Source organism: Manis javanica, chromosome X (genome assembly GCF_040802235.1).
Source record: "Manis javanica isolate MJ-LG chromosome X, MJ_LKY, whole genome shotgun sequence".
Taxonomy (NCBI): domain Eukaryota; kingdom Metazoa; phylum Chordata; class Mammalia; order Pholidota; family Manidae; genus Manis; species Manis javanica.
This window is the reverse complement of record NC_133174.1, coordinates 6,325,250-6,352,059: the sequence shown is the minus strand read 5'-3', so window position 1 is coordinate 6,352,059 and position 26,810 is coordinate 6,325,250. Positions and strand designations below refer to the sequence as shown.

General features: G+C 42.4%; 1 protein-coding gene and 1 long non-coding RNA gene across 10 annotated transcripts in view; one reads left to right on the top strand and one right to left on the bottom strand.

Annotated features, from left to right (window-relative positions):
• The window catches only part of ARHGAP6 (Rho GTPase activating protein 6), a 432,000-nt gene that overhangs the window by 377,732 nt on the left and 27,458 nt on the right, over nucleotides 1-26,810 (top strand). For all 7 annotated transcript variants that reach the window (XM_037013443.2, XM_037013442.2, XM_073228024.1 and 4 more), the window contains 6 exons: nucleotides 4,238-4,494; nucleotides 6,472-6,667; nucleotides 11,937-11,992; nucleotides 13,839-13,989; nucleotides 15,010-15,158; nucleotides 21,377-21,556. In XM_037013443.2, the coding sequence (XP_036869338.1) occupies nucleotides 4,238-4,494; nucleotides 6,472-6,667; nucleotides 11,937-11,992; nucleotides 13,839-13,989; nucleotides 15,010-15,158; nucleotides 21,377-21,556 (989 nt within the window). The remainder of the gene's footprint in view (nucleotides 1-4,237; nucleotides 4,495-6,471; nucleotides 6,668-11,936; nucleotides 11,993-13,838; nucleotides 13,990-15,009; nucleotides 15,159-21,376; nucleotides 21,557-26,810) is intronic.
• On the bottom strand, nucleotides 6,683-20,672 carry LOC108407074 (uncharacterized). 3 transcript variants are annotated; one of them, XR_012127566.1, is made up of 6 exons: nucleotides 18,542-20,672; nucleotides 11,761-11,970; nucleotides 10,567-10,629; nucleotides 9,685-9,739; nucleotides 9,434-9,542; nucleotides 6,683-8,942 (listed from the first exon to the last, which is right to left on the bottom strand). It is a non-coding gene; the product is annotated as an uncharacterized lncRNA (long non-coding RNA). The 3 variants fall into 3 exon arrangements; XR_012127565.1 differs by having other exon boundaries at nucleotides 9,434-9,739; nucleotides 18,542-20,671; XR_005060012.2 differs by lacking the exon at nucleotides 18,542-20,672 and adding an exon at nucleotides 12,456-13,831 and having other exon boundaries at nucleotides 9,434-9,739.

Sequence of the window (26,810 nt, the reverse complement as noted above, 5' to 3'; positions counted from 1 at the left end):
TAAAAAGAACATGTCCTAGGCTTAAGTGAAGGTTGATTACATGGCATCTTTCCCAAACAGAATGTCCTATGTATGTCAGCATAGCCATTCCACACCACCAGTGTCCTGGGAACCATGGTGTGAGGGGGCAGCGTGCAGGTCGTGCACAGCTGTGATGGGTGCACATTATTTTCTTCCATCTGAATATTAACATTTGGGTTCCTAACAGCTGCACATGTGGAAAATGATAATCATTCGAATCCAAGAGTAAAAGAAGGAAAACAGGAAGCTCTGAATGACCTCTTGGGTTAGGTCATCTAAAAATAAACAGAAGCAGCTTTTCAGAATCGAATTTTCTCCAGTAAAGTGATTTGCTAAATGTGTGATATGCTGCTGTATTAATTGATTCAATCAGAGTGAATTTCATCCTGTCCTTGATCTAATTGCCTCGACATAAGATACAGCAGATCATGAGACGCTCCTGTGTCCCTCCTGCCACTTTGGCAGTGCCCATATGACTTTTCATTTCCATATGGAAACAAATTCAAGATTGATGCTGGTTCAGAAAACATATTTCATATAGAATAGTTCCAAGTCCTTAATTTCTCTCAGTTAAATTAGTTGGCAACCCAAAAGTATTTTTTAAACTTTCAGAATTTCAGAAAATTTCTGTCTTACGTCAAAAAGAAATTACTTGGGGGAAAAGGTTTAAAAGTAGCCACTTTGTTCCAGTTAATGTGTCTCTAACAAGAGCATAAATCTGGGAGATAGGTGCCCTCTCCATAGGATATTTTCAGATTATGCCATATATTTATTGGCATAAAGTCTGGAGCTGGTTCAAGTCTGGCACCTTTCTTTATGCTGAAACCACATCACACATGTTTTACTGTTCCCCACTGTCTAGGTATGTTGCTATATGTGAGCTGTGGAGTGGCACTCTATAGGAATAGTTGATATGTTTATTTTGTGTCATATTAAATAGCAGTTGAAAATCAAGTATGTTATCCCTATGTAGAAAGTCTCAAAGAAGGTGTACTGAGTACTGTCACTGAGCTCTGTTACTGGAGACGAAAGAACCAGGGTGAGTGAGAGTCCAGGAGAGAGTTGGAAGGGCCTCCCTCCCGCAGGGCTGTGTGGGCTGCAGTACAGCTTTTGGTCTGCATGTTAAGGGCACTGAGACCCCAGCGGAGGGTATTAAGGAGGGAACGACTTGGGTGTCTTTAAACAGATTGCCACACTGCACCCTAAGACATGACCTTGGGGTGGTGGTGGGACAAGACTGGAGGGAGGAAGCCTGAGTCCAGAGGTAGAATCATTTCCAGTGAGGGCAAGGTCCAGGATGAGACTGAGGAGTGGCTGAAGGAGGTGGCATGCAGGAAAAGTAAGAGAGGACAAGGTCATGGACATGTGAGGACAGAGCATCAGATGGGTCATTTAGGTAGGCAGACCTCCAAGCCACCCAGGATGATGGTAGATTGGCGGGTCTGACCGTGAGTCAAAGTCAGTGGCAAGAGAAGATAGGCGTGAGCAGGGGAAGGGCAAGGTCTGGGTGGCGCCAGAGGGAGCAGAGAGGACAATGGCATGCCGACCCCCTAGCCCCACGGCTCCTGAGGAGGGAGGGTAGACAGTCCTGCTAATGAGGACAGCAGGGCAGACAATCTCTGCAGTGAGCTCACACTATAGATTAGAACATGAAACATGTTGTCCTGGCCCCAGAACAGAGAGTCTCGGGTAATGTCCTTATGGCTTTAAAAACCTATTATCAACATTATTAGGCATTCTCAACCCAGACTCTCTCAATTCCTTTCTCCCCCTAACAGAAGAGCTTTGAACCCACAGATAAGCTTGTGTGCCCTACACTTTGTTTACACAGAAAGTGGGTTTTGCTCAGTGGACTGTGCTGCGTCCTCAATTTCACAATAGCCATATTTTGAGAAGCCATAATAGTCAAGGAATCCTGCCTAGAATTTTACAGACTACACACCACAAAACAAGTTTGGAGCCTAGAGAAATCTCCCTTGTGAAGCTCATATGGGTTCTCAGGAGAAAACACCAAGAAAGTAGAGACCAGATCAGAACTCTACCACTAAAAGAGGAAATAAGCTCGGCCAGGAAAGAGAGAAATAAAAATTTGTTATAGGTGGCTACATCCCTGGAATGGGAATAAAAGAGAAATAAAAACTGGGAAGAATCACTTCATGTATTCCATCTGTTGAATCTGTATTCAGGTATTCGAATTTCCAAGTAGAGTGACAGACTATTACATGTTTAAAATGGCAGATGCCAAAGGAAACCATTTTTATTTTTTTCTCCAGGATTTTAGAAATCTCTAAACAAGTCTGGTAGGTTTTCCTTATATGGAAAAAATGTCTGGGAGAGGAATCAGTGTCCCATCTCATATGAAACCCCTGCTGAATATGCCCACACGAGCACACACATGTCACTCGACAGGTTTATCTATGCCCTTTTTGCCGTTACTGTCCCCACCAGTTTTTGTATGCTCCGTGTAGTTGGCCGTGCCATCCACATGCCCTAGACTTCCCACAACCTTTTGAAAGTAAGACTCGGATTATTCCCATAGACAAGACAACGCTGGTTTGCACAGTAAATCCTGCAGGGCACAGCAGGCAGTCTGGTACTGTCCCCTTCTGGTTTCTGAATTTGCTAGTAGTGGGAATGGCCTTCCACCTGTGGCGAGTACTGGATCTTGCTACGCTGTCCACACTGAACACTCAAATCACATGGCGAAATTATGTTTCTCTGTTACCGTATGCCACCCAGTTTGTTGATAAAGTATGGTTAAGCATCCTCTGAAAATCCCCAGATGCTGAGGTTCTGACTTCTCACTTCCAAACAAACTGCGTGTTTTGATAGAACCAGAGGAACAGGCTTTCCAAGTGCCATTTCTGCTTTTCATGTAAACTTGGCCATTAGCCCAGTGATGTTCAGAATGTTGCCCATGGATCAAGGAGGAAAACCTTTGAAAGCCTCTTTCCACCTGATTTGATGTTAGCTTTCTCTTTCAAAGAGTGAACAACCTTAGAATTGTTTTCCCTTGATCATTCTAGTTTTATTCATACGGGTTATAAAAACAAGGGAGAGGCTAGCCTCCAACTTTCTGCTGGAAGGAGATGTAATTTGGAGTCTAAAAGAAATAATGCACTTAATTTAATTATTAATCTTTTTCAGCATGAATCTAAAATATTGCCAATAAAATGTCTGGCCCTAAGAATCAGCATGCTTACAGTGTATGTGTAGACAAATGGATGTACTGCGGAGATGCAGAAAGCAACTGTATGTACATCTCCAAGTCAAGTCATAGATTCCTTCTGCTTTATGTTCCTTCCCCAAAGTTGTCCTTACTAGAGGATTTAACAAATTGTATCCTGGGCCCTTCACTGGATATTTAATGGTGAGAGTTCACTTCTGCACATGGCCGGCAGAATGGCTTGGTATAGATCATGCAAGTGACAGCCCCAACCTGGCACCTGGAAGCACAATGGGGGCATAAGGAAGACAAAGGAAAAAGAGTAGGCTTCTTCCCACGCTGCTCCTGTGCCTCTCAGGTTATCATTTCCTGTGCTGGCTCTTTTCCTGGGAACGCCCAAGAGTGTGCACTCACCTGAATTCCAGTTCTGCACTTCATGCGTCTGTCTGTTACAGTACCTCTCTCTACCACAGACACTGGACAGAATCATCAGCCTATCTGGCTCTCCACTCCCTGACACACCCCACAGTCTGAACCTTGCAAAAGCAAGGACGGGACCTTTTATGAGCCTTGTGCCACCCATTGCCTAGCTTGACATGGCATATGGTAGGTGTTCATTAAGTGCCTGTTGAAAGAAGGCAGGGTCTTCTCAGGCCTCGTAAGCTCTTGAGACGTAGAAATCAAAGACTAACAGTTGGTTAAATTGTGTACTCGTGAGGATAAAGTGTTATGTACACCCTATCAGAAATGTCACATTATTTCTTTTAAAATGATTTCTTTTATAAAATGATCTATTTTAAAGCATACCTGAGATACGTGGAGAAAAACTAAGAGGCCTTGATTTCTAAAACCCTATTCTTTATACCTACTAGCTTTCTTTACTGAAATAGAAACATTCTGATAGACACAAAAGTTATCTCTCTATTTTGATGGATCAATCAACTCTTGAAAACAGTCATCTGAATATGTCTGCTTAGGTCTAAAACATGAGTGAGAGCCTTCCCTGGTCCAGTCTTTCTCTGAAAATGAGTGTTTGTGTTTCGATTCCAGAATTCATCCCGCAAGCATTCGGAATGCCCTTATCCCAAGTCATTGCCAATGACCGGGCCTATAAACTCAAGCAGGACTCACAGAGGGACGAGCAGAAGGACACATCCGATTTTGTATCTTCCCTCCTCCCATTTGGAAACAAAAGACAAAACAAAGAACTCTCAAGCAGTAACTCATCTCTCAGCTCCACCTCGGAAACACCAAATGAGTCAACATCCCCAAACACCCCAGAGCCAGCCCCTCGGGCCAGGAGAAGGGTGAGTTAGCCAGTATGTTGTCTGACACCATTGCTAGGACAATGGAAGAGTTGTAAGATTATTCACTGAGTCTTTGCTCCTGTGAAAACTAGAAATGTAGTCCAGGTATCTGTCAAAAATGTCATTTGGGGAGAATTTGCTCTGGCCATATGGTGCCTGGCACACCCCCAAAGCCTTTCCCTGACCCCTCTCAAAGCTGTTAGGTGCCCCTCCTTGGTTAACCATGTGCCCCAAGATATCCTAAACATTCTGCAACATCACCATTGATCCTGCGGTACTGTAATCTTCTGTTATATTCCCAGACTTTCCCATGCGACAGTGAGGCCGGAGGGCCAGGCAAGGTGGTTTTGTTACTCTCCTCATCTCCAGTCCAAGAACCATGCCTGGCCCAGTGAATCGGCTACCAGTCTTCATAAACAATGAGGTTTTTTTCTTATCAATGGAATATCAATAGAAAAATGTATATATCCTGTTTCAAATCAATATTGTAACACTGTGGTGCCATTTTTTAAATCAGCCCTATGTTCTAGGCACTGTGGTATTATTTGGCATTTCAGATTTCACATTTCAACCCAGGAAAGCTGAGTTTTCATGCAAACTGGCTGAATCAGTTGATAAGCATCTCTAAAACTTCCTCAGTCACTGGGAGAGCTCTCCTTTTCCCCACCTGGAGGCTCTAAATCTTTGCCACCTCCAGCCATCAACGATTGCCTAGTTACAACCCCAGACACTTCCTACTTAAAATCCACATTTCTCAATCAGCCCCCAATATTTAGGACCTCTCCCAGATAGAGGAGTGCCTAAGCCACTGCTGTTTTTCAAGGACTTGGCTATGTTTAAAAATGAAGAAATGACATTATGGAACATTTCGATTTGCATGAAGGAATTGTTCTTCCAATCCTGTCATTTTTTCTCACACTGTGTATACACCTATATGGCAATAACACCAAAATGCTACATTTGAGCTCTCTGGGAATCTAGGGCGGCAATGGGCCTTCCAAATGCCCTCTCCTCTATCCGGGCCTTGCTAGGGCGCCAGCAGCCAACATCTTCCTCCACACTTCATCAGACAATGGGTAGTTACACACACGTCGGGTGCCCTGCTCCCTCACCCTCAGCCTTTAGCAGTCCCAGCATGCCAGCCCTCCCTCTACCTGCTACACCTCATCTCTTTGCTGAGGCCTTTCTCTGATGGCCAGAGGCACCCACCCATGCAGCTGCCAGGCTGCAAGTGGCGAGGCATTACCACCACCTCCGTGCCCCTACTGGAAGCTGCCCTTAATCAGTGACTCTTGTAACTTGTGACATAAATAAACAAGCTCACTGCTCCTCAGCAGGGAGAGCTCTGAGGTGCTTGATCTGCACTGTCTCCCAGAGGTCCCCAGCTCCCCACAGGCTTGTCCAGCCTCAGTGATGCCCCCTTCATTGGCTGCCTTCCCTTCCTGTTCTCATTTCCCCACTCCTTCACAGCCGTGTGCCTGGACTACCTCCCTAATAACATACTTTGTTCTGCTTCTGGGGGACACAAACCAAGACTGTTTTGTGGAATCCTCCTGCTTTAAAAATCTACTTCCTTGAGTCCTAGTTGAGTCTTTTTTTTTAATTCACAAGACTTCTCTAACTTTACCTCAGTCACTGAGTATGTGATTTTGTTTGTTTGTTTTAAGAAATGAAGTGGTTGGGTCAAATATTTTAATTATATGTTTGTCATCTCTTGTCTTCCATTTGGAAAATGTTGTCTATTGTTGAAATCGTAACTGCCATTACCTTGTCCCATATTGTAGACATTTCCTAACTTTTTCAAAAGGTGTTTGTTTTTTTCCTTTGAATATACAAACAGCACAATTAAATCAAGCAGCATCATTTCAAGTATGATAAATAGTCATGGGCAAAAGTATTTATTGGATAACATCTGGGGGAAGCTGTTTTTATTTTCAGTGTCTGCACTCTTTGTTCATGTCTGTGTATAATTTCCAGGGTGCAATGTCAGTGGATTCGATCACAGATCTTGATGACAATCAGTCTCGACTGCTAGAAGCTTTACAACTCTCCTTGCCTGCTGAGGCTCAAAATAAGAAAGAAAAATCCAGAGATAAGAAACTTAGTCTGAATCCTATTTACAGACAGGTCCCCCGGCTGGTGGACAGCTGCTGTCAACATCTAGAAAAACATGGTAAGCAGACTTGTCTGTCAGCACTCAAGTACTAAAGGTTTTCTTTATTCAAGCATCATCTATGTAAGCACCCAATTTCAATTCTGTGTCCATTTCATCAGGCTCTGGGCTAAAATTTCCCTTGTGAAGAAAGTTTACAGATGTGAGTGCTTGCTCAAGAGATTACTGGACCAAACCAGACAGGGGAGAAGAAATCAGCTTGATGGTATTCAGATTGCCGAGGCCCCAGGGGTCCTCAGCAGTGACCCTAGAGGCCAAGCACTTCAGGGGAAGGCAAGATTTATTGGGCTGGTCTGTCCCCAGGACCTCCTTCAAAGGGAGCAGAGCCACTTTTATCTTTTTTATACATTGGTGTTACCCACAAGGCTCCCTTTAAAAAATAACACTCCAGTTTCTTTTTTTTAAACACCAGAGGTTGGGAAACCATTCCTAAAGTGAATAGAAAATACATAGTTTTTGACAACAGGTTTCTATATTGCCATTTGCATTTTTGCAGAAAATGTCCACTTAAAGTTTATTCACAATGACCCTTTTGGCAGCTCAGTTCCAGTTAATATGTTGACTTAGAAATGATGTACAGTTCTTTAAAACTTTTGAAATGGAGACTTTTGGCTCATCAAACTGCTATTTCCATAATCTGAATTTGTTTGCTATAGTGTCAGTATGTATTTTATGGTCATGAGGAAAGTGTTGTTTACATGAATTGTTTACTGTATAAATAATATGCTCATTGTAATAAAAAAACACCTGAAAAACAAAGAAAATTTTGAGGCTATCCTGTAGACATAATACTGTTAGCATCCTTTCTGGTAAAAGTGGGACTGGATAAAAAAGTATTAAGGATATACCTAAATCTCTTAATCATCTCATTATATATGGAAATCACTAGATAACATATGGGTGACTTAATCAAATTAATATGTACTAAGATTTTATTTGTTTACACAAAAATTTTATATGTATACATGTGTGTACATACATACATGTATGTGCATGTGTTTATCTCTTCTCCTTGGAAGGTAAACTGGAAGTCAAGGAAAATGTCTTAGTCATTTTGAATTCCCAGTACTTAGTATATTCAATAAATATTACTTGAACAGAACTATTTTTAAAAATAGCTTAGGGACTAAAGAGTTCAGTATTGTGAGTATGTAAATTCAGCCTAAATTTCACTATGGTGTAGAAAAAGAGACTCATACTTTTATAGTTATACCTTTTCCCTGAAAAGAATGTAGAGACTGAACTGTATGCGTTTTAAAGAATTCTAAATGAGAAAATTCTACTCTAATCATGCAAAAATGTAGTGCCAGGTTAAATGCTTTCAAGAAAGAAAACTTGGTATGTCTTTCTATTTTCCTTCTGAAAATAAATTGTCATGAATTACAATTTGTAAAATAGCATTTCCTTTAAGCTTACTAAGAAAGGGCCAGTTCTCTTTTTTGGAATAGTTGATGCCGTTTAGGTCCCAAGGAAGGAAGAGCGCCCGAGTGACTCTCAAGGCCTGGATGCTGTTCCGGGTTCCCATGCGGTTTAGTCCAAGTGGCCAAAGGAAAATGAGAGATACATTCTCGTTCAAACAGATATTAATATTGGTCACTTTAAACCAATGAGAAAAGAGCAAACTTCAAGAACAATTCTCTTGTAAGACTTTGCTTGCCAGTTTTTAAAAGAGGTAGTAGAGAGTTAGGTTCACTTCAGCCTTATGAACGTTTGTCAAGATCGTTTCATTCTCTCCAAAATTGGTCTGAGGCCATAATGGTGGCTCCGTCTATATTTGTGTACACCAGCCTTCCACTCTTGTCTTTGACCCAGATGCTTTCTGTAGTGATAGGTCAAAGTTCCTTTAGCATCCTCAATTTCCCAGAAGCGCAAATTTCAAAAAAAAAAAAAACATAATATAATGGAGAGTCAAACTCTATTATTTAATTTCTGGGGTGTAGGGTGATTTTAGGGTGGGCCCCCCTATTTATTATGCCTGCCCCTGTTACATGAATTCCCTAAGCCTGAGATTCAGGTACTCCAGGTCCAGTTTGCATTTCCTTTTCTGATTAAAGGGAGAGAAAGGTGATCATGTCAGTTTCTGGGACAGGACGTGGCAAAGGCATGTTTCTTTGCCATATCTTAGGCCTTTTTTGATGTGCACCTGTTTTGATTGTGTCAAGTCAGGTTGCTGAATGCCTAGACTGTGTCTTCTCTTTGAGGAAAATCACTGTAAAGCTTATGCCAGAGAATGGCATTGATTGTCTGAAGGCTGTCATTTGCTCTACCTAAATACCTAAAAATAAATGAATAAATTAATTATTTTTAAAAACTTAAAACAGATTATAATCTATTGAGATACATAGGAATTATAACAATTATCACTAACTAGTTATTCTTAAAATCACAGTCATTTTTACCAAGTGGAAAAGTACTATAACCAAGGAAATCATGTCATAGAAATGGGCATTTCTGAACAGCCAGGAGGAATTCAGCCAAATGAATCATCCCATTTGTGTAGAAAAGGTCCTTATGTGATATTTCACTTCTGTAGAAATTTAAGCTCTTTGGAAACCATTGGAAAACTAAGAAACTAAATGCAGCCAAAATTAAAATAGCTAAGACCTACTATTATATTAAAGTGTTCTATTTTGCACAAAAAAGACTCGTTCAGTTCAGTCAGGACCCATTTGTCTCTGTGTAATACTGAATACCTGATGCGATTCTAAGTATTTTATATGCATTAATTAATTGAATCATTACACAGCTTTTGAGGTCAATACTTACTATGCGTAGATTGCAGATGAAGAAATGCAGTTCTGGATTTGATTCTAAGTTGCCTGATACCCTGTTTTCCAGCTCCCAGAGAGGTAGAGGCAGTAAATTAGGCTGGCGGCTGGACTCAGTTGTGAGGCAGACAAATTGACAGCAGCAACAAGAAGGGTACAGAAGTCTTTTGTAAATAGTAAAGCAAAATGCCACCCAAGAGCGAAGCACCAATGTGTGCTTATGCAAATCAGCAATGCTTAGCCACTCACCGTGACTCTCTCAACTTCTTCTGGAAGTCCCGCATGCCACTCATTAGACATGGAACTGATAAATGAGAGTATTTATGGATGTTATCTTTTCTGTCTAAAAAACCCTGGAGAACCAACTAAAGAAATCTTATACTTAATACATAAGGTAGCAATACCATAAAGTAGGTATACAAAAAGATATTCATTTCCTATATAAGAGCACTAATCAGTTATGTACTATAACAATAAAATAATTATTAATATTAATATCAAAAACAAAATATACCCAGAATATCTCTAATAAGAGTGAGAAATGTCTATGAAGAAAACTGCAAAGTACTACCAAGAGACATAAAACATGACTTAAATAAATTAAGATGTTTACTTTGTTTCTGGATGGAAAGAAATAATGTTATGAAGACTTAAATTCTTTCCAATTTAATTATATATTGTACTAGTCAGAACTCTCTCAATGGCAAGAGAGAGGAATACAGGTAAAGGTCGATTAAGCAAAATTCCTATTCTACCCCCCTGCCCCAAATGGCTATTTACATACTGGAACTCTGAGTGTGATATAATATATATAATATTATATTTCATAATGATATATATATATTCAGGCACAACTGGATCTAGGATTCAAATGATTTCAGGAGCGGATGAGTCTGTTCACTTGCTTTACTCTCAGACCAGCTCTCTTCACTTCCCAGGGCTACAAAATGTTCATTGGCAGCTCCAATCCAGTGTTACCCTCATAACTGAATGTCCCAAATGAAGACACAATGAGCCACCAATGAAAGAATAAACATAGATAATGGTCATCAGTGGCCATGACTAATGGCTTGCATAGGAAGAGGAGACCCATCCAGACCTTCTGTGCCCCCTGAAGGAAGTACATAATACCTCGTATGAAGTATTCTTGCCCCCAGAAGCAAACCTGAATCAGAGAAAACTCTGGCTCTGTTTCTGTAGAAGAAATAAAAGGGAGAGAGGAACGTATAAGTGTTACCACAGAGTGTCCAGATCCAGACAGTGAGGAAATCTGCGTGAGAAATCAATGTGATTTCTTCATGAAACCAATTATGAGGAAAAAGTATAAACAGGGAAGGGAAAGCATACACATACATTAAGAGACTAAAGGCACATTGACCTATCATGGTGAGTCTTCTGTGAATATTGACTGGAGATGTAATGTTATGAAGGGACTATTGTTGAATTTTTTAATGTGTAATAGTGATATTATTTGTCTGTTTTTAGAGACAAATTTGTTTTAATATTTTAGAACAAGGTTTCTTAGCTTCAGCCCTCCTGACATTTCTTATTCATGGGCCCTCTAATCCCACTTCTAGGACATGACCCTAAAATCAGATTTGTGAACTAAGACCTATGCACAGAGTTGTTCATAAGAGGGCCATTTATAATAGCAAACCAAGTGCATGTGTATGTGGGGGACCTGTATGCCATCAGAAGGGAACTGTAGCACATTCATACAAGAGAGTATTTTGCATCCATTTTAAATGACATTTGCAAGGAATTTTAACAGGCATAAAAATTCTTGTGGCATAGTATTGAATGAAAGCAGTAGCATTTCTCTCTATATATATCTGTACTCATACTTCAGCACTGTGCAACTTTCTTGCAACAGAAGTTTGATATTAGACCTTCAGGAATAGATTCGTATGATCAAGTAGGTACTGTGTTCATGATGGCTTCATAAAAAGCAGTAGCACTTTCTCTCCTCAACTATGAACAACACATATATTTATTCATAGAGAAAAGACTGCATAGAATAAACCAAAACATTAAGAGTGATTATTTCCACAGCAGATATTTTTTAAAGTATATTATTGTTTAAATATTTCTGCATTTTATGAAGTTTGTTTAATAAGCATGTTTTAATTATTCATAAAACAAGAAATACTATTTTTTAAATTGACAAAGAGCAAAAAAGTCATAAAATTTCTGCCTAAGTAATTCCGAATAATGAAGAAAATCACTTTTTTAATATGGAAAAGTATGGTAATACATAATAATATCACATGAAAAAATTTTCATCAGGAACATTTAACATAAAATGTTGGTGCTTTAATGGCTAACCTTTGGCTACCTGGAGAGACGGTCTGGGCTAAATAAGCACTGGCTCACACTGCCACATTACTGTTGCTGTATATGTTGCCGCACGGTGCTGGTGTCCTGTTCGATTTCCGTTTTGATCCCCTCCCAAGCTTCAAGTCCATAAAACAGGACTGTTGATTTTGTTTGCTTATTTGCAGGCCTCCAGACAGTGGGGATATTCCGAGTTGGAAGCTCAAAAAAGAGAGTGAGACAAGTAAGTGACAAGTGAAGATTAGATCATACATTTCACGTGACTTTCAATTGAACTACCTCGTGCAAAGTTCAAGGTTATGCAGATTCATTTCTGAATATCTTCTCTGTACCCTCCCACTGATTATAGTATAATGGAGTCTCGAGAGGTCAAAGTCAGCAACTCAGAGGCTCAGTAAGTTGTGAGAGTTAGCATCAACCACTTGAAAGCAAAATATCTGGACATGTCCATGGCATGTACGGCCAAACAGAACTGATCTATAAGCTTCTTATTGAAATTGGAAAAGCGGCAGATTCGGAGAATACCTAAACAGTAGGTGACAATAAATAGAAAACACTTGTATAACATGCATTTTTATGAAAATGCAGTATGAATGCCATTAACATTCTCTTTATATAAGATGCTATGTTTATAGCTTTACTTTCCCCAAAGTAAAGCACTCTTATGAAGTTTCCATGAAACCTACATTTTTCACGGAAGGGACTGTACCCTTTGGTTTTCCTCAGCACTGTGCAACAGTCTTGCAACCGAAGTTCGATATTAGGTCTTCAGGAAGAGGTTCCCGCGATCCGGCTGCTGTCTGTGTTCATGACGGCTTCATTAAAGGCGAACCATCCTTTGAGAAAAGAATTCCTTTGTTGGCTAAAAGAAAGCTAAAATGTTATTTTCCCTCTGTTGGTTCCAACGAAAGAAGTAAGGAACTCAGCAACTCAAAAGTGAAGCCAACTGAAAATAATTCTTAGCTGGAGGAAGCTGAAGAAGTGATTCTTGTTTGTATTATTGAAACTAACTGAAATAAATGCCTCCTCATCTACCTTTTTTGTCAGGATAACAGGGGCTTTCAAAGGAAGTATGTTTTCTGTTTGCTTGGTTGGTTTTTATTTTTAATAGTCACACAAGAGACTATTGAACATTTAATACTTCACAACAGGCCTTACTGGAAGGAAGCTAGGAGGCTTCTCACCTGCAGAATTGCAGCCTATTTTCACAAACAATATCTTACTGAATCCGCCCAGCAGCTGTGAGAGTAGCCCCTTCACCCACTTCCTTTGAGGCTTAGAGAAATTAAGAAACTTAATTCAAGTTCACACGATTTGACCAGTATCGAATTCCCGGTCAGTGCTAAATTCAGGATTACGCAATTTAAACCAAGCCCTTTGCACAGCGCAGCCCTTCTGCAGCAGAGAACAGCACATAAGAGAAGGTGAGCTGCTGGCATGGAAAGGAGGATACGGAGTTATGACTGTTCTCTTCTTGCTGTTGCATTTTCCTGCTGCTGTGAATGCTGAAACCCTAATATAATGATTAAGGCAGGGAAAACTTCCGGGAATTGTTAATAAGGCTACTTTGACAAGTTGAAGGCAGCTTTTATTTCGCTATTGTCCTCTTTCAAGCCTTAGCCACGCATTGCTCATTGGGGTTTCTAATTTCGTTGTTTGCAGAAAAATCTCTTTGCTTCTTGTTGAGTATTTCTATAAAATGTCAAAATCCAACATGGTAGGCCTGCTGACATGCCGAACTGCTGTGTAATAGATGAATTTCTCCCTCCCACATTTAGCATTGACCCAAGCCCTCAGCTCTTCCTCTGAACCTTCTGGATGTCGTTATTGAGCCCCTCTGCTTGCCTCATTACCAGTAAACCCACAGATCCTTTTATTTAAGAACGCGTGTAAATGTGTATTCATGGCTGGGTAGTACAGACTGTAGAGATCAAGGCGATGTTGTTTGCTGCTGCTCGGGTCGGCATAAACTTAGTAGCAGATGCTGCGTGCCCCAGGGCTTCCTTCGCTGGGCTCTGAAGCTGAGGTTTGCTCTTACGAGGCTGCCACTTGAACTGTGATTTTTCCAGTTGCGTGAGGAATTTGACCGTGGAGTCGATGTGTCTCTGGAGGAAGAGCACAGCGTTCACGATGTGGCGGCCTTGCTGAAGGAGTTCCTGAGGGACATGCCGGACCCCCTTCTCACCAGGGAGCTGTACACGGCTTTCATCAATACTCTGTGTGCGTAATCCAGCCATTTGCAGGGCTGTGCCCTGGGACTTCCAGCACATTTAACTCATCCAAACCTTGTGCATGTGTTTCCCCGTAACTCTTTTTGTCCTTATATACTGGTCTCTAATCAGTGGGCTATTTGGGGACTTTTCTGAGACTAGCTCTGGGGAGAATTGGCCAGAAGAAAGTTGCAAAAAACCAAATGGAAGTAGCCAAGAATAATTTGGGATGCTTTCAAATGATTGTAGGGCAGAAGAAAGTACTATAAATTGAGGCTTTGGAGTAACAGCGAGAGGTCACATTGAGTCTGTGCTGAACAATGAGTTTGCATTTCTGGTATGAGGAAGGAGGGAGCCACAGGAACCCAGAGCAAGGAACGGGGGCAGGCGACATGCCAGGGAGGCAGGATGGCATAGCCCAGTGCCAGAAACCCCCGTGTGGCTGTTGCAGGGCTATAGGCACAGACCCCAAGGAGGAGAAAAGAAGGGCAAGGGGCGGAGGAGTAGGCCAGCCCTGCACCAGCCCCATGTGTTCATTCCTCCAATGCTACAATTAAAATAAGATCACACAAGAGAGAGAAGACACTGTCACTGTGCTGTGTCTTGGTCATTGCCAATAAAAGTCAGCCCCTGGGGAGTGCTGAACAGGAGAGGGCCTCAAATCTGTTATAAACCCAAGTTTTAGAATGTTCACCAATTCTCAGTCACTGTTGGTAAATATTGAGCAAAAATGAAAGACTGCAGTCCATAAAGTAAATGATGAGAACTGCCAGGGAAAGGAGGGGAAGAAATGCCTGGACTTGATTGCTTTCTGTCCATGTCACACTTCCCCGGGTCTGATGTATCTTTATATCCTTCATGGAACTCGCTGCTACATCGCTAAGCCAACGGGAGAGTGGGTGATGGAATGCAATGTGACTTGCCCTGCTGACCCCTGTCTGAGGACAGTGAGGAGGGGCCTCTCCCCCAGGCCTGAGTGGTGGAGGTCCCCCTTTTGCTTACTGAGAGCACCTCTTTCTGCCTCACACAGTATTGGAGCCCGAGGAACAGCTGGGCACCTTGCAGCTGCTCATCTACCTTCTGCCTCCCTGCAACTGCGACACACTCCACCGCCTCCTCCAGTTCCTCTCCATGGTGGCCAGGCATGCCAGTGACAACGTCAGCAAAGATGGGCAAGAGGTAGGCACCCCTCTGCTGCCATGGACTCCGGGGCTCTTCTTTCGTCCTGTTTTAAAGGGGGAGCTATTAGTTCGGTTAAACATTTCACCTGGACAGAATGACAGCTGCCCTTTCCCGGCCTGGGTGTCTATGCAGGAAGGGGAGTGAGTGCAGCCTTTCCTGTGGAGGGACAGTCCCTAAGAGTGCAGGCCCTTAACCTCCTGTTTGAAGAAGGCTTCCAAATGAGGCTGTCATTTTCCGTAAGGGTGCTTTACTCGAATTTCCATTTGTGTGAAGAAGACAAAACAGTGAGCTGAAGAGGTGCTTACAGTCATGACAAAATGGAGTGATGGAGACTGGGAAGGTTGCTGTCCTTGTAGTTAATTTGATCTGCTTTAACTTGGGGCCCAAGTACAACATCTTCTCATTGTTTTTCCAGCTTGCGCCCAGAGCTGCCATCTGCCCGATAGCTAGAAATCTAATTCTTTCCTTTCAAGAGTTCCTTTTTCTCCTTTAAAGCCTGCCTGCAAAATAGGGCCTGGCTCAGTACAATGGAAGGTCAGCCCTGCTTCCAAATGAGGTGTAGAGGGAACTGGAAACTCCAACCTGCTGACCATCACCGTGCATCTTGACACCACACAGCGTCAACTGCTGTAGACAGGTTCTGCACAGCCCATGGTCCTTTGGGGATGTTGTTGTTGGACCTGGCCCCCACTCAGGCCCTGGTGCCACCCCCATCTGAGATCTTGGGCTCTGGTTCTCTTTGGTCACACTTATACACCTCAAGGTGTTTTTTAGTTTCACCTTTGGACAAAGGAGATGCTGGCCTCGATTTTAGGTGAATTTTTATAAAGCAACCCATTTAATCTTCGTCTAACAAGAGACTTGTTTCCCTTTTTGATACCATGCATTCATACCTCTCCTTGACCTTGGATTCTCCTGGAGGTCTCTGACCCTTCCGTGTGCTAACATGCGTTATAAATCAACAAGGGGGGACCAAGGGCACTCCAAGCTGACTTCACTACAGGAACTTTTTTAAATCCCTGTCAAGCAGAACTCAGCTTCAGTTATAGATCCAGTTCTGTGTTAGTCAACTTGTTTTCCCAAAAGTCATGGTCATATATTTTTTTTCACTTTAATCCAGAAAGGCAATTCTGCATTTCTTATCCTCACCCTCCCCCTTGGCGTGAGAAGGGAACTTTCCTGGGTTAGCCACTTCTCTCTCTACGAGTTATCATTAGTGAAACCTCTGCTGGCTTCATCTTTTGTGACATGTCCCTGACACCTTATTTAAGCAGACACAGCTCCTCCATGGATATCCTATAGTTCTCAGAATTGTTAAGTTGTGATATTATCTGTCTAGGTGTCATCCTTTATCAACTATAGGTGGAACAGAAGCTGTAGAATCATCTGCTCAATCACTGGGCAAAGGCGGAGCCCTCTCTGTGTTCCTGGGTATGTCCGTTGCTTCTCTGACATTTCTTAAGTACCCTGTGAGAAGGGTTAAGTCGGGTCTGAGGTGATTAAGAAGGCATTGTGGAAAGTGGTCCATCCAACGGAATTCACTCTTGTGTTTTTAGAATCATTTTCAGACACTCTTTCAGTCCAAATGCTAAACTAGACTCCGTGCCTATGCCAAAGAGAAGAAAACATTCTTGGATGGGTGCAAATGGAACCCACAGTCCTGAAATATTAACTACCATTTCTGTGTCTCCTACCGCGTGCCAGCTAAGCACTAGGGGCTTTGCGTCTTAGAGGCAATCCTCCATTTCACAAGAAAGATGTCATTGCCCCGTGTTTCAGAGGTGGAAACTGAGGGTTTGGAAGGCTAGGTGACTTACCCAGTGTCCCATGGGTAGCTCCACTTAGGGTCGTGCAAGTTGCACGTTTGTGCATTTCATAACTCTGGGAGGGCACCATGGACCCCATAGTCACTGTAGACGTGTTGAGTCACTAGGGCAGTATCCCTGCAGATGGCAGGAAAATGTCTTGAGAAAGGGGCACCATTTTCTAATTCATGCAAAGTTGTCATATTGGATAGTGGTCAGGTCAGTCCAAGGGCTAGTAAAGCCCCAGCTGTGCATCAAATGCAAACCAGTCTAACTTAGTGAGAACAGAAATATCAGATAGAAAGTAGAGACAGCCTCTACCGGGAGCCTAGCTCATTGTACAATTGACACTGGTAGCAGGGGTTAAGTCTTCGTTGTGGGGCTGCCCTGGGCATTATGGGATGTTTAGCAGCAGCCTGGGGCTCTACTCACTTGATGCCAGTAGCAGCTTCTTACCCGACTCCAGCTGTGACAACCAAAAGTGTCCCTAGTCATTGCCAAATACAGGAGGGGGAAAAATCAGCCCTGGCTAAGAGCACTGGACAGTTTTCTGACCCACTGATTACGTGTTCTTGGAGAACTCTATTAATTTTCCTAAAGCTGACTCCCTGTGTCTGAACTTTGGGAACAAAAATTCTTCAACTGGCACTGCACAGTGGCTGGGAAAACTAGTTTGCTATAAGGAACACGAAAATATCCTGGTAACAGCAAACTGTACATTACAAGGGTTTTTAGATACTCTTGGCCTAAACCTTGAATCAAAATGAAGAAATAGTAACCAGACATTAAAGGCACAGGGGAAACCTGAGGAAAACTTTGCTTCCATGACATGGTTACAAGTTACAGGAAAGCAGGCAGCCCAAGCAGCCATCTTGGATTGGAGTAAAGGCTGATGGGAAAGTGCTGATGAGGTATGAGTGGAAACAGGACCATGCCCGTAGAGTACTGAATGCCTTCATAAAGGGGGAGATGGTTGATTCTTTAAGCACTGAATCTTTGGAAGGATTCCACTAAGGTGATATAATCTATATTGTAGATTGGCTAGAGATGGGGAAAGAGTGAGTTAGGAAGCTTTTGTATGAATAGCAGTACGGAAAACAGTAATTCACATTATAAATGTCTCCATGGAGCAATGGCCTTCCTATTTGAAACACGTATATCCTGAGCTCCTCTAAACCAGTGAGCATGGTTCAGAAATTTTCTCATTACTGTTCCTGGGATGCTCTGGCATCTAGAAGGTGGAATTGGTGAGGACAAAAGGCAGATACAGACTTAGAGGACGTGGGCCAGAAAACTTAGGAATGGCTTTGTGGAGACTAAATTTAAACTAGACACCAAAGGGCGTGCAGGGATTGAGTAACCAGATAATAAGCAATGCACAGGGATTGGGAATTAGCTAAAAACCCCTTCCAGGGGAAGTTAGAAAAGGGGAGAGGAACAAGAGAGAGGTTCTTTATTTATTATTTTTCTAGTGGGGTTGGTAGGAACAAGTAGAGAATTCAGACTGGAATGAGGCAAAAATCGAATTGTAAAATAAGGTCAAGAAACAAAGCCATTTTCAACTTTTTCTCTTACCTGTTTGTTAGCTGTGTTATCTCTTTGTTGGGCAGTTGTTGTGGATTGAAACATGGAAGAAAGTGCACCAAAGCATCAAGAAGCTTGGAGGCTCGTGAAGCTTCTGCCAGCGCCTTGCTATATGGCCTTGTTTTTATAAAATAGAGAAAGAGGAAGGCGCACAGAGTTGGGGTGGGGGGAGGTCTGAGCCGCCTCCTCTACAAAATGAACACAGTATTTCCTTTCCAATAGGTGCTTACAATTCAATGCATCCGTGACAAATGGGATCTGCAAAGATACGTCTAAAATCTAAAAGCAGGGTGTGAGAACAATTTCTGACTAGTCAGTCAGTGCTTTTCTTGGGGGAAAAATAATGGTATTTTATCAAATTGCGGTGCTTTGCTATCTTGTGTCTGTTTTGTTTAGTTTGCCATTTGCTTTGCTCCTTAGGGGAAAAGACAGATTCCCAAGTGTAAGAAAGACTTCATTTCTTCTAGAAGGAATATTGCAGGCACATAATTGAAACCTCTTGAGCAATGGTTTTTCAGGTTACCCAAGAACCCTGTGGCATTGCATGGAAAATGTGGGGTGAATATACACTTTTTCATTAAGAGAGACTGCGGCCAGCCTTTAGTTCTTCAAAGAGCCTATATGGCAAAAAAAAAGTGAAGCTACGAAGCACCAGCTTTGAGCAGAGGTTGCTGACCTGTGAGGAGGCGTGCGCCTCTGGGAAGCAGGACGTTGGCTTTGGAAATTCAGCAGGCCCAATGCCCTCTTCTCCTCACCCTGGTCTGGGCCCCGCCTTGAAGTGAGTTGTCCCGTCTCCCTGTGCTATGACAGGGTCTGCCCTGCCAGGATGCACAGTGGCAGGTGGGTGGCGGTGAGGAGCCCAGGGCTGCCTGGAGCCCCCCATGGGGCTTTACTTCTCGGCTCCACCACTCGGCCCAGCTCTGGGCATCCCTCCCCCATCTGTGAAAAAGGACAGCAAGTGACTGCTTTGTGAGCCTCTGGTGAGAAAGAAGTGAAACAGCCTCTGGAAAGCCCCAGTCCGGCGACTGTGCACGCTGACCTATGAATAGATGTGAGCAGTTCACAGTACGTTTAGAAATGACCGAGGATGCTTATTTAGTCCACACACGGTTTTTCCTTGAATTGGCTGGCTAATAATTAAATAACAAACCTACCCCAAGTGCACGTTATTACCCAGACAGAGCTATATGTATGCCGAAACACGGGGAGCTTTGAACTAGTCTCCTTTCCAGCATAAAAAAACAGTCAACCACAAAACAAAAAAGCGTTAACAAACCACAACAGCGAGGTCTGCAGCTGGAATCTATGCACAGTTTTACAGATGGATTGTATTGCAGTCCCAGAATAGCAACAAGAGAAGGAGAGGGCGGAAACAGAGGTCTGGATTGTCCTTGTACCAAACATTCTTTTCAAAGAAAACAAAATATACTTGTTAATGTTCTCAAAAAAAAAAAAAGAGAAAACCCTGATATTACTTTCGGAGGGGAAGGGGAGGCACTCCAAATGCCTCTCAGTTCTAAAGAAATGAACTTGAAAATGGCACATATTTGATTTCATCCTTAACCATGAATTTCCAGGAAGTGAAATGAAAAAAATAAAATGAAATCCGGTCAGGTTTCATATCAGTGAAATAAAACAAAGAAAAAAATAATTGAACAGTAGTACATACAAATTCCTAGTGTTTACCATGTGAAATCATTTCTCTTGGTGGCAAACATGAAAACAGCCTCCCCTTCTAAAAACGATGTCCCTCAAGTGCCACACTGGGACTGCAGGGCTGGGGGGTCACTGCTCAGGGCTCCACAAGACAACAGTGACGCTCAGGAGGGTTGGCCTCTCTTGGCTGTGAGTCAGGTCTCTTAAATTCTGTGCTGTACACCAGTGCCTCTCCAAGGCCATGCATATCTTCCCAGGCAAAGGGTCCCCACCAAGCAGCTGCAGTTCCCATGCTTATCCAGGCATTCTGAGATTTTCAACTAACACCAGCAAGAGAAACAAAAGTCACCTAGACCAGTGGTCTTCAACCAGGGATAATTTTGCCACACTGAGCTTCCTCGGGTACCTTGACATATTTTGCACGCTTCTGTCTTTGCATATGGAGTTCTCACCACTGTGAAATTGCCGCCTGCCCCAGCTTCTCTGCTTTTCAGCGTAACAAAGTCTGTTCTTCCTTCATTGTTTTGTGCTAATATTGCCATCTCTTTGGAATGTCCCTGTGACCTTCAGAGTTGAGAGCTTCATACTCTGTTCTCACTACTTAGAAATGATAAGTTTATTTCCCCTGTAGAATGCAAAGCCTTTAAAATAAGGACTGTGTTGTCCATAAGGATCATTGTTAGAAAAATTTTTAAATCATTAGAATCCATGAAAAATGCCTTGCCTTTGATAGGTGCTGAGTGGGTAGATTAATGGAGAGATAAAGGGATTGATGGATAAAGGGATAGATGAATGGGTAGATGGATGGATGGCTGGATGGCTGGATGGATGGGTCAATGGATGGATGGGTGGGTGGATGAATGGACATCAATATTTTTTTAAGAGCAGACAGGATAAAAATTTTATATAGTACCAGTTTCACAATAAATTGCTTAGAAATGTAAAATTGTACTCAGTGTGTTACTGAAATGACCACTGAGCTATGAGCTTCAATCCAAGCTATGAAGAAAAGGAAAATAATAGTGGTCCTCATGGATTCTGCCAGAGACAATGTAGGACTTGAAGGGAAAGAAAAGGTAAATGTAAAGGTAAAGGTGCCATTGATGACTGAACCACCCAGCATTTTGAAAAACAAAAGTAGCAATAATCCTGTATTCTCTGCTCCTATAGATCACTGGGAACAAAATGACATCTCTAAACTTGGCCACCATATTTGGGCCCAACCTGCTGCACAAGCAGAAGTCATCAGACAAAGAGTTCTCTGTCCAGAGTTCGGCCAGGGCTGAGGAGAGCACAGCCATCATCGCGGTGGTGCAGAAAATGATTGAAAATTATGAAGCCCTGTTCATGGTAGGTTGCCCTTCTTTGTCAGGACGTCTCAGTGAACTGACCGTTGATGGTCTCTTGGTGGTGTGATGAAATCCCTGCACACCAGCATGTGGTCTGTAGTGCCAGTCATTGGCTGAACTGACTGGAAGCCCAGCAGTTTCAGAGGAATAGAAATTGACCTGCCTATAAAGTCACTGTAAGTTTGTGATTCCAGGTTCCAACAAACATATCCAAATTATAAATGGCATTTTGTTGCCCCCTAAACAATGGTCATGTTTTGGAGTCATTTAATAATTCATTTCCTTCTCAAAATATTGACAAAACCCTTCTTTTTGGAAGTCTGTGTGGGCCTCCTGAATTCATGCATTCATAACCGTCCACAGCGTGGCACCTCGTCCAAGGTTCATCTGGACATTTCACCTCCTCCATGAACCTTCACCTATCTTTCCCATGTCCTTCTCATGTCACTTTCCCATGTCACTTCTCTGTCCCTTGAACCGCATTGCTGTTCTAATTGATGTTTATCTTAGTGCACATTGTGTTGCAGTCATTTATGACAATTTCCCTTAGTAGATTATAAACACATTTGAGTCATGGGTTGTGCCCTTGTTATCTCCTCTCTGTATCCTCTGTACACTTTGGAAGGCCCTCCATCTGGCAGGCACTCAATGAATATTTTTTTGATTTGTATTGAATTACCAGTTCCTGTTTTCCTTCAAAAAACTGCATCGCTTGCTCCAACTTCCCTTGAAACAGTAGAACAAATGCCAACTCTCTCCTATTTCTGTTCACCACTCATCTTGCATATCAAAAGTTACAGGAACTTTCTTCAGATTTCTTCTCCCATTTCTCTTGTCGATTTACAAGCACTCACCATCAATCTTACCTCTTTCACTAGAGCCTGTTGTCGCTTCTTCAGCCAAGTGTGCTAGCTCCCCTTTTGAGACTCCTGAAGATTTTGTCCTGCATTTATCAAATGCCTTGCATTGGATTTCTTCCCATATTTGTCTTAAGCCAATTATTTTTTGTAAATGTAAGAGCCAGTGGTTTCCAATCTTTGCCCTCTGTATCTCACCTATGTGATCATGACCAAGCAACTAAGCATCAATTTCGGCATCTGTGAAACGGGAAAAAATTAAAATATGACCTGTTTCCCAGGAGCGTTCCCAGAATCATTTGATCTCTGAAAGCATTTGGCAAATTGTGAAATTCCATGCAAATCTTAATCAATATTACTTGGGCAACACAAGCTGTCTCAAATCTCACTACTTGAATCCAAAGATATAAATAGGTTGTGGACATGAAGCTCAATCAGGTGTTTGGCAGACAGCCTTCCAGGTGGTGATTTAGGGACCCAGCTCCTTACATCTTGAGACTCTGTAATCCCCTGGGATTTTATGAGCCAAATGGGATGTACATCATGTCCATTCAAATCCCATTGGCCAAAACTCAGCCACAAGCCATTCTTAACTGCAAGGGAGGCTGGGAAATGTATTCCCACCAGATGCCCAGGAGGAAGAGAAAATGGATTTACTACAGTGAAAAGTTCACTGAATGAACAGTATCTTGTTCCTCTTTGAGTCTCCGAAGCACCATCCCTGTATTGCACACAATAGGCTCTCAAAAAACATGGAATCTGTCATTGACTCTATGTCAGTTTCACGCATAGGCCAAAATCCTCATAATTAATTAGATATTTGGATGAATCAAATGACTGAATTTTTCAACATTTTCATCAAGTCTTAAGTCACATTATCATCTTGCCAAGTAGTCTCAGCATTACGTCATGCTCTTTGGATTTTTTTTTAACAAAACAATACCTCTTAATTCTGTTCTCTAAATTCTGTATTCTAAGCAAAGTTCTTTATATGAAACCACAAACGGTTTGTCAGGCATTTTTTTTCACCTCAGATGCTAACAAAACTTTTCTTGGCCTCCTTGAAAGTAGTTGCTGACATTTTCACTGCGCCGGTCCTCTCCTTCACATTCCCTGCCACCTGTTCTACTAAACGGCAGAAGATACCAGTTTTACTCCTTTTCCAACATTTTCCAACCCTGATCTTTGTTTACCGTTCTGTGTAGAGACTGACGTCGAGATTCTCCTGAGTAGTAACTCCTATTTGTGTTCCCCAGTTGTGACCTTTACTTCTCAACAAGGCCTTCCCTGGCCACTTAGCCTGAAACACAGCCCGTGCCCCGGCACGTACGTACATCCTCACTTCCCGCTCCCTTTCCCTGCTTTGTCTCCTTAGCCCCCGCGCGACCGAGACAGGGCTTTTCTAACTTCCGCTCGTAGTGCCTTTCCCCACTAGAATGTAAGCTCCACGATAGGATGAATTTTTATCCATTTCCATCTACTTTCTTTATGGTCTCGCCCCTGTGCCTGGCACATACTAGAAAGACAAGAAATACTGGTTAATTAACGAATGACTCAGTGGTAGTTCTGTGACATATGATTCCCATATTAATAATCTTTACCCCTTCTACATATGAAAAGCTCAGGCATGGGGGAATTATGGACACCTTTGTCAGAGTAAGCTAACCAGTAATGTAAGCACTCTTGATCTCCTTAGAGGGATTATGGGAATTACTGAGAAAAAGCATGGAGCAGTCAGAGGAGGGATGGGCCAAAGATCCCAAGCCTGGGTCAGGGAAAAGCAAACTGGCTGTGCAGCCAGAAAGCTTTGCTATTGTCCTGTCTTTGCTACACATTAGCTATGTAACCTCACCTTCTTAGATTTTTATTTCTTCAGTTATCAAAGGATTAGCTTAGAATGAATGATAACCACTATCCCGTCTGACTGTAGAATCCACAGGGTTCTATGCGCTAGCACTGCCTTCACCTCTTTTATTTCTATAAAACACAGAAGAGAAAGGATCTTATCACTTGGTAGATTCTCTTGGTGTATTTGGCATTTCAGAATCTAGTTGGTTATACTAAAGCTGGTGGCTGGTTGGCAAACCTGTTTGGTGTGGGTGGACAGAAGTTTAATCATGTATATAGCTGTTCCCTTTTTATTTTTGTTATTTTTTTTACGACGCTTTCAGAATTAGTACAATAATTCCAAACAAGGAAGGAGGAAGCCAGACAGAACCTGGCAGCTAAAGGCAGTTAGCAGTTGGGCAGGTTCACAGTCCTTGGAAGGGTTTGTGGGTTCAGAAAGCAAGCCATTACCTCGCATTGGCATTAGAAAGGAAGACTTGCTAGAAAAGGTGGCTGTGAGTTTGTCCTTGAAGGCATAGTGCACCCTGGGGGCAGCAATTCCACAGAACTGATGGAAGGGATATAAAAACCCACAGAGGCTTGGCAGGGGCCCAAAGTTTGTTCTGAGTGTTAATTCCGTCCTTCATTTCCTGATGTTGAGACTGCCTCTCCCAAGGGACCAGTATTTGAGTTAATGGGAAAGGGCAGAAAAGAACCTGGCTTTGTCCCACAATACAGAAGAGGTGCCTACATTCAAGACTGATACACATTTCAAGAGTCTGACAAGGACAGTCTTTTGCACCAGTGTTTGCTGTTCAGGCCTAGGGTTGGAAATCTTAGAGCTGGAAGTAGGTCGTGGTATCGACCATCATGCCCACCCTATCGAAGACCTAGGAGCAGAATGTGATGGTTGTTCTCAAACTTGAGAGTGAAGCCGAGTCACAAGGAAAGGTGTCCGACCTTCAGATTCCGGGCCCACACTCAAGTGGATCAGATCGAGTAGCACTGGGATAGGGCCCAGGAACCTGTGCTTTCTGATGAACACCTCCAGGGCATTCTGTTAGTTTCCTAACCACATCTTGGGAAACACCCAAGATGGTGGAAAGACCATGAGCTTTGGAATGTGCTGTCCAAATGCAAATCCTGCTCAGCTGTGTATTTGCTATGTGATCTTGGCCTCGTTCTTAACTTACCTAAGCCTTCGCTTTCCTGTTGTAAAAAGACAATAATAATAGTAATGAGATGAAGTTACCTACTTTATAGGAATTTTTTGAGAATTATAAGGCACTTGGGACAAGAATTGACATATACTAGGCAGTCAAAAAAAATCACTGATATTATTACATTAAATCAATAAGATGTCCACCCTATTAAAACACTCTCAGCTGTCACCTTTGCAACGAAGCCTACCCTGAACACTCTGTGACAGCATGGCCTGTTCCCACATGTATGTACTCCTAGGCCCTTATCCGGCTCTTTTCGTTTTTTTCCATAGCACTTACCCACTTCTAACTCACTATTATATAGTTTACTTATTTATTATGCTTACTGAAACCTAATAGAATACAAACTGTATGAAAGCAAGAATTTTTGTCTGTTTTGTTCACTGCCATCCACAGCACCTAGAAAGTACTTTGCAGAAAATGGGTGCTCAGTAATTCTGTGTCACACAAGCATGGTTACAATGGACTGTAAGAAAAATAAGTTTTCCTTGTCTGTGGTTTAGTGCTCATACCCCTTAGGTTCCCTTACTATTAAATCATGACCCTTTCTTCTGAAACCACAATTTAAAAACTGGATAACATAATGTGATACTCTCTGAGAATGCTGGAAATAAAAGAGATGGACACGGCGCTTCTAGAAATGGTCATTGGTATTATTGCAAGGCAGAAAGCATTCATTGACTAAGTCATTAATTGTTTGGAAACTCGTTGCTTCTGTAACTGATGCTGGGAATCCCAGAGAAAAACTCATCATTGCTGTCGGAATTAGTAAGAGCTTCAGAGCAAAGTGGAGAAAACTGTCAGCTCATTCTAAGGGCCGATACTACATGGTTCCTAGTAGGACTTCTTTTTTGGAGAGAGAGAAAGAAGAGAAGGCACCACTCTTATAGGCTGATGAAAAGCCCGGAGTGCAGCAGAGACGTGGGAATGCCAGTGCGTTCCCACCCCGCTGGTTCGTCAGCCTGAGCTGGGGAATAGCACAGCGCACGTGGGAAATTTCAAATGAGAACGACTGGGAACAAGGGTCAGAGGCCAAGATGAGGATTCCAAGCTCAGAAGCCAAGCTTTGCTTTGTGTTCTCTTCATTCCCCAGCGCAAATTGAATTTTCTCCAAACCTCTTTTGCATGCCAAGCCAAAAGGAGTCAAGCAGTAATCCAGGTCATCAAACAAGAAACTGCCCTTTACCAATATAGCCAGGAAACTATATGTGGTTTCTATTTCCATTTTTATTTAACCACGGCTTTTTAAATAAGCACTGTTTATGTGCTAGGGGTCAGGTTAGTCAGTATGTACATCGTTGGCTAATCTAAAGTTCACCACCACTTCATGAGGAATACGCCAACATCA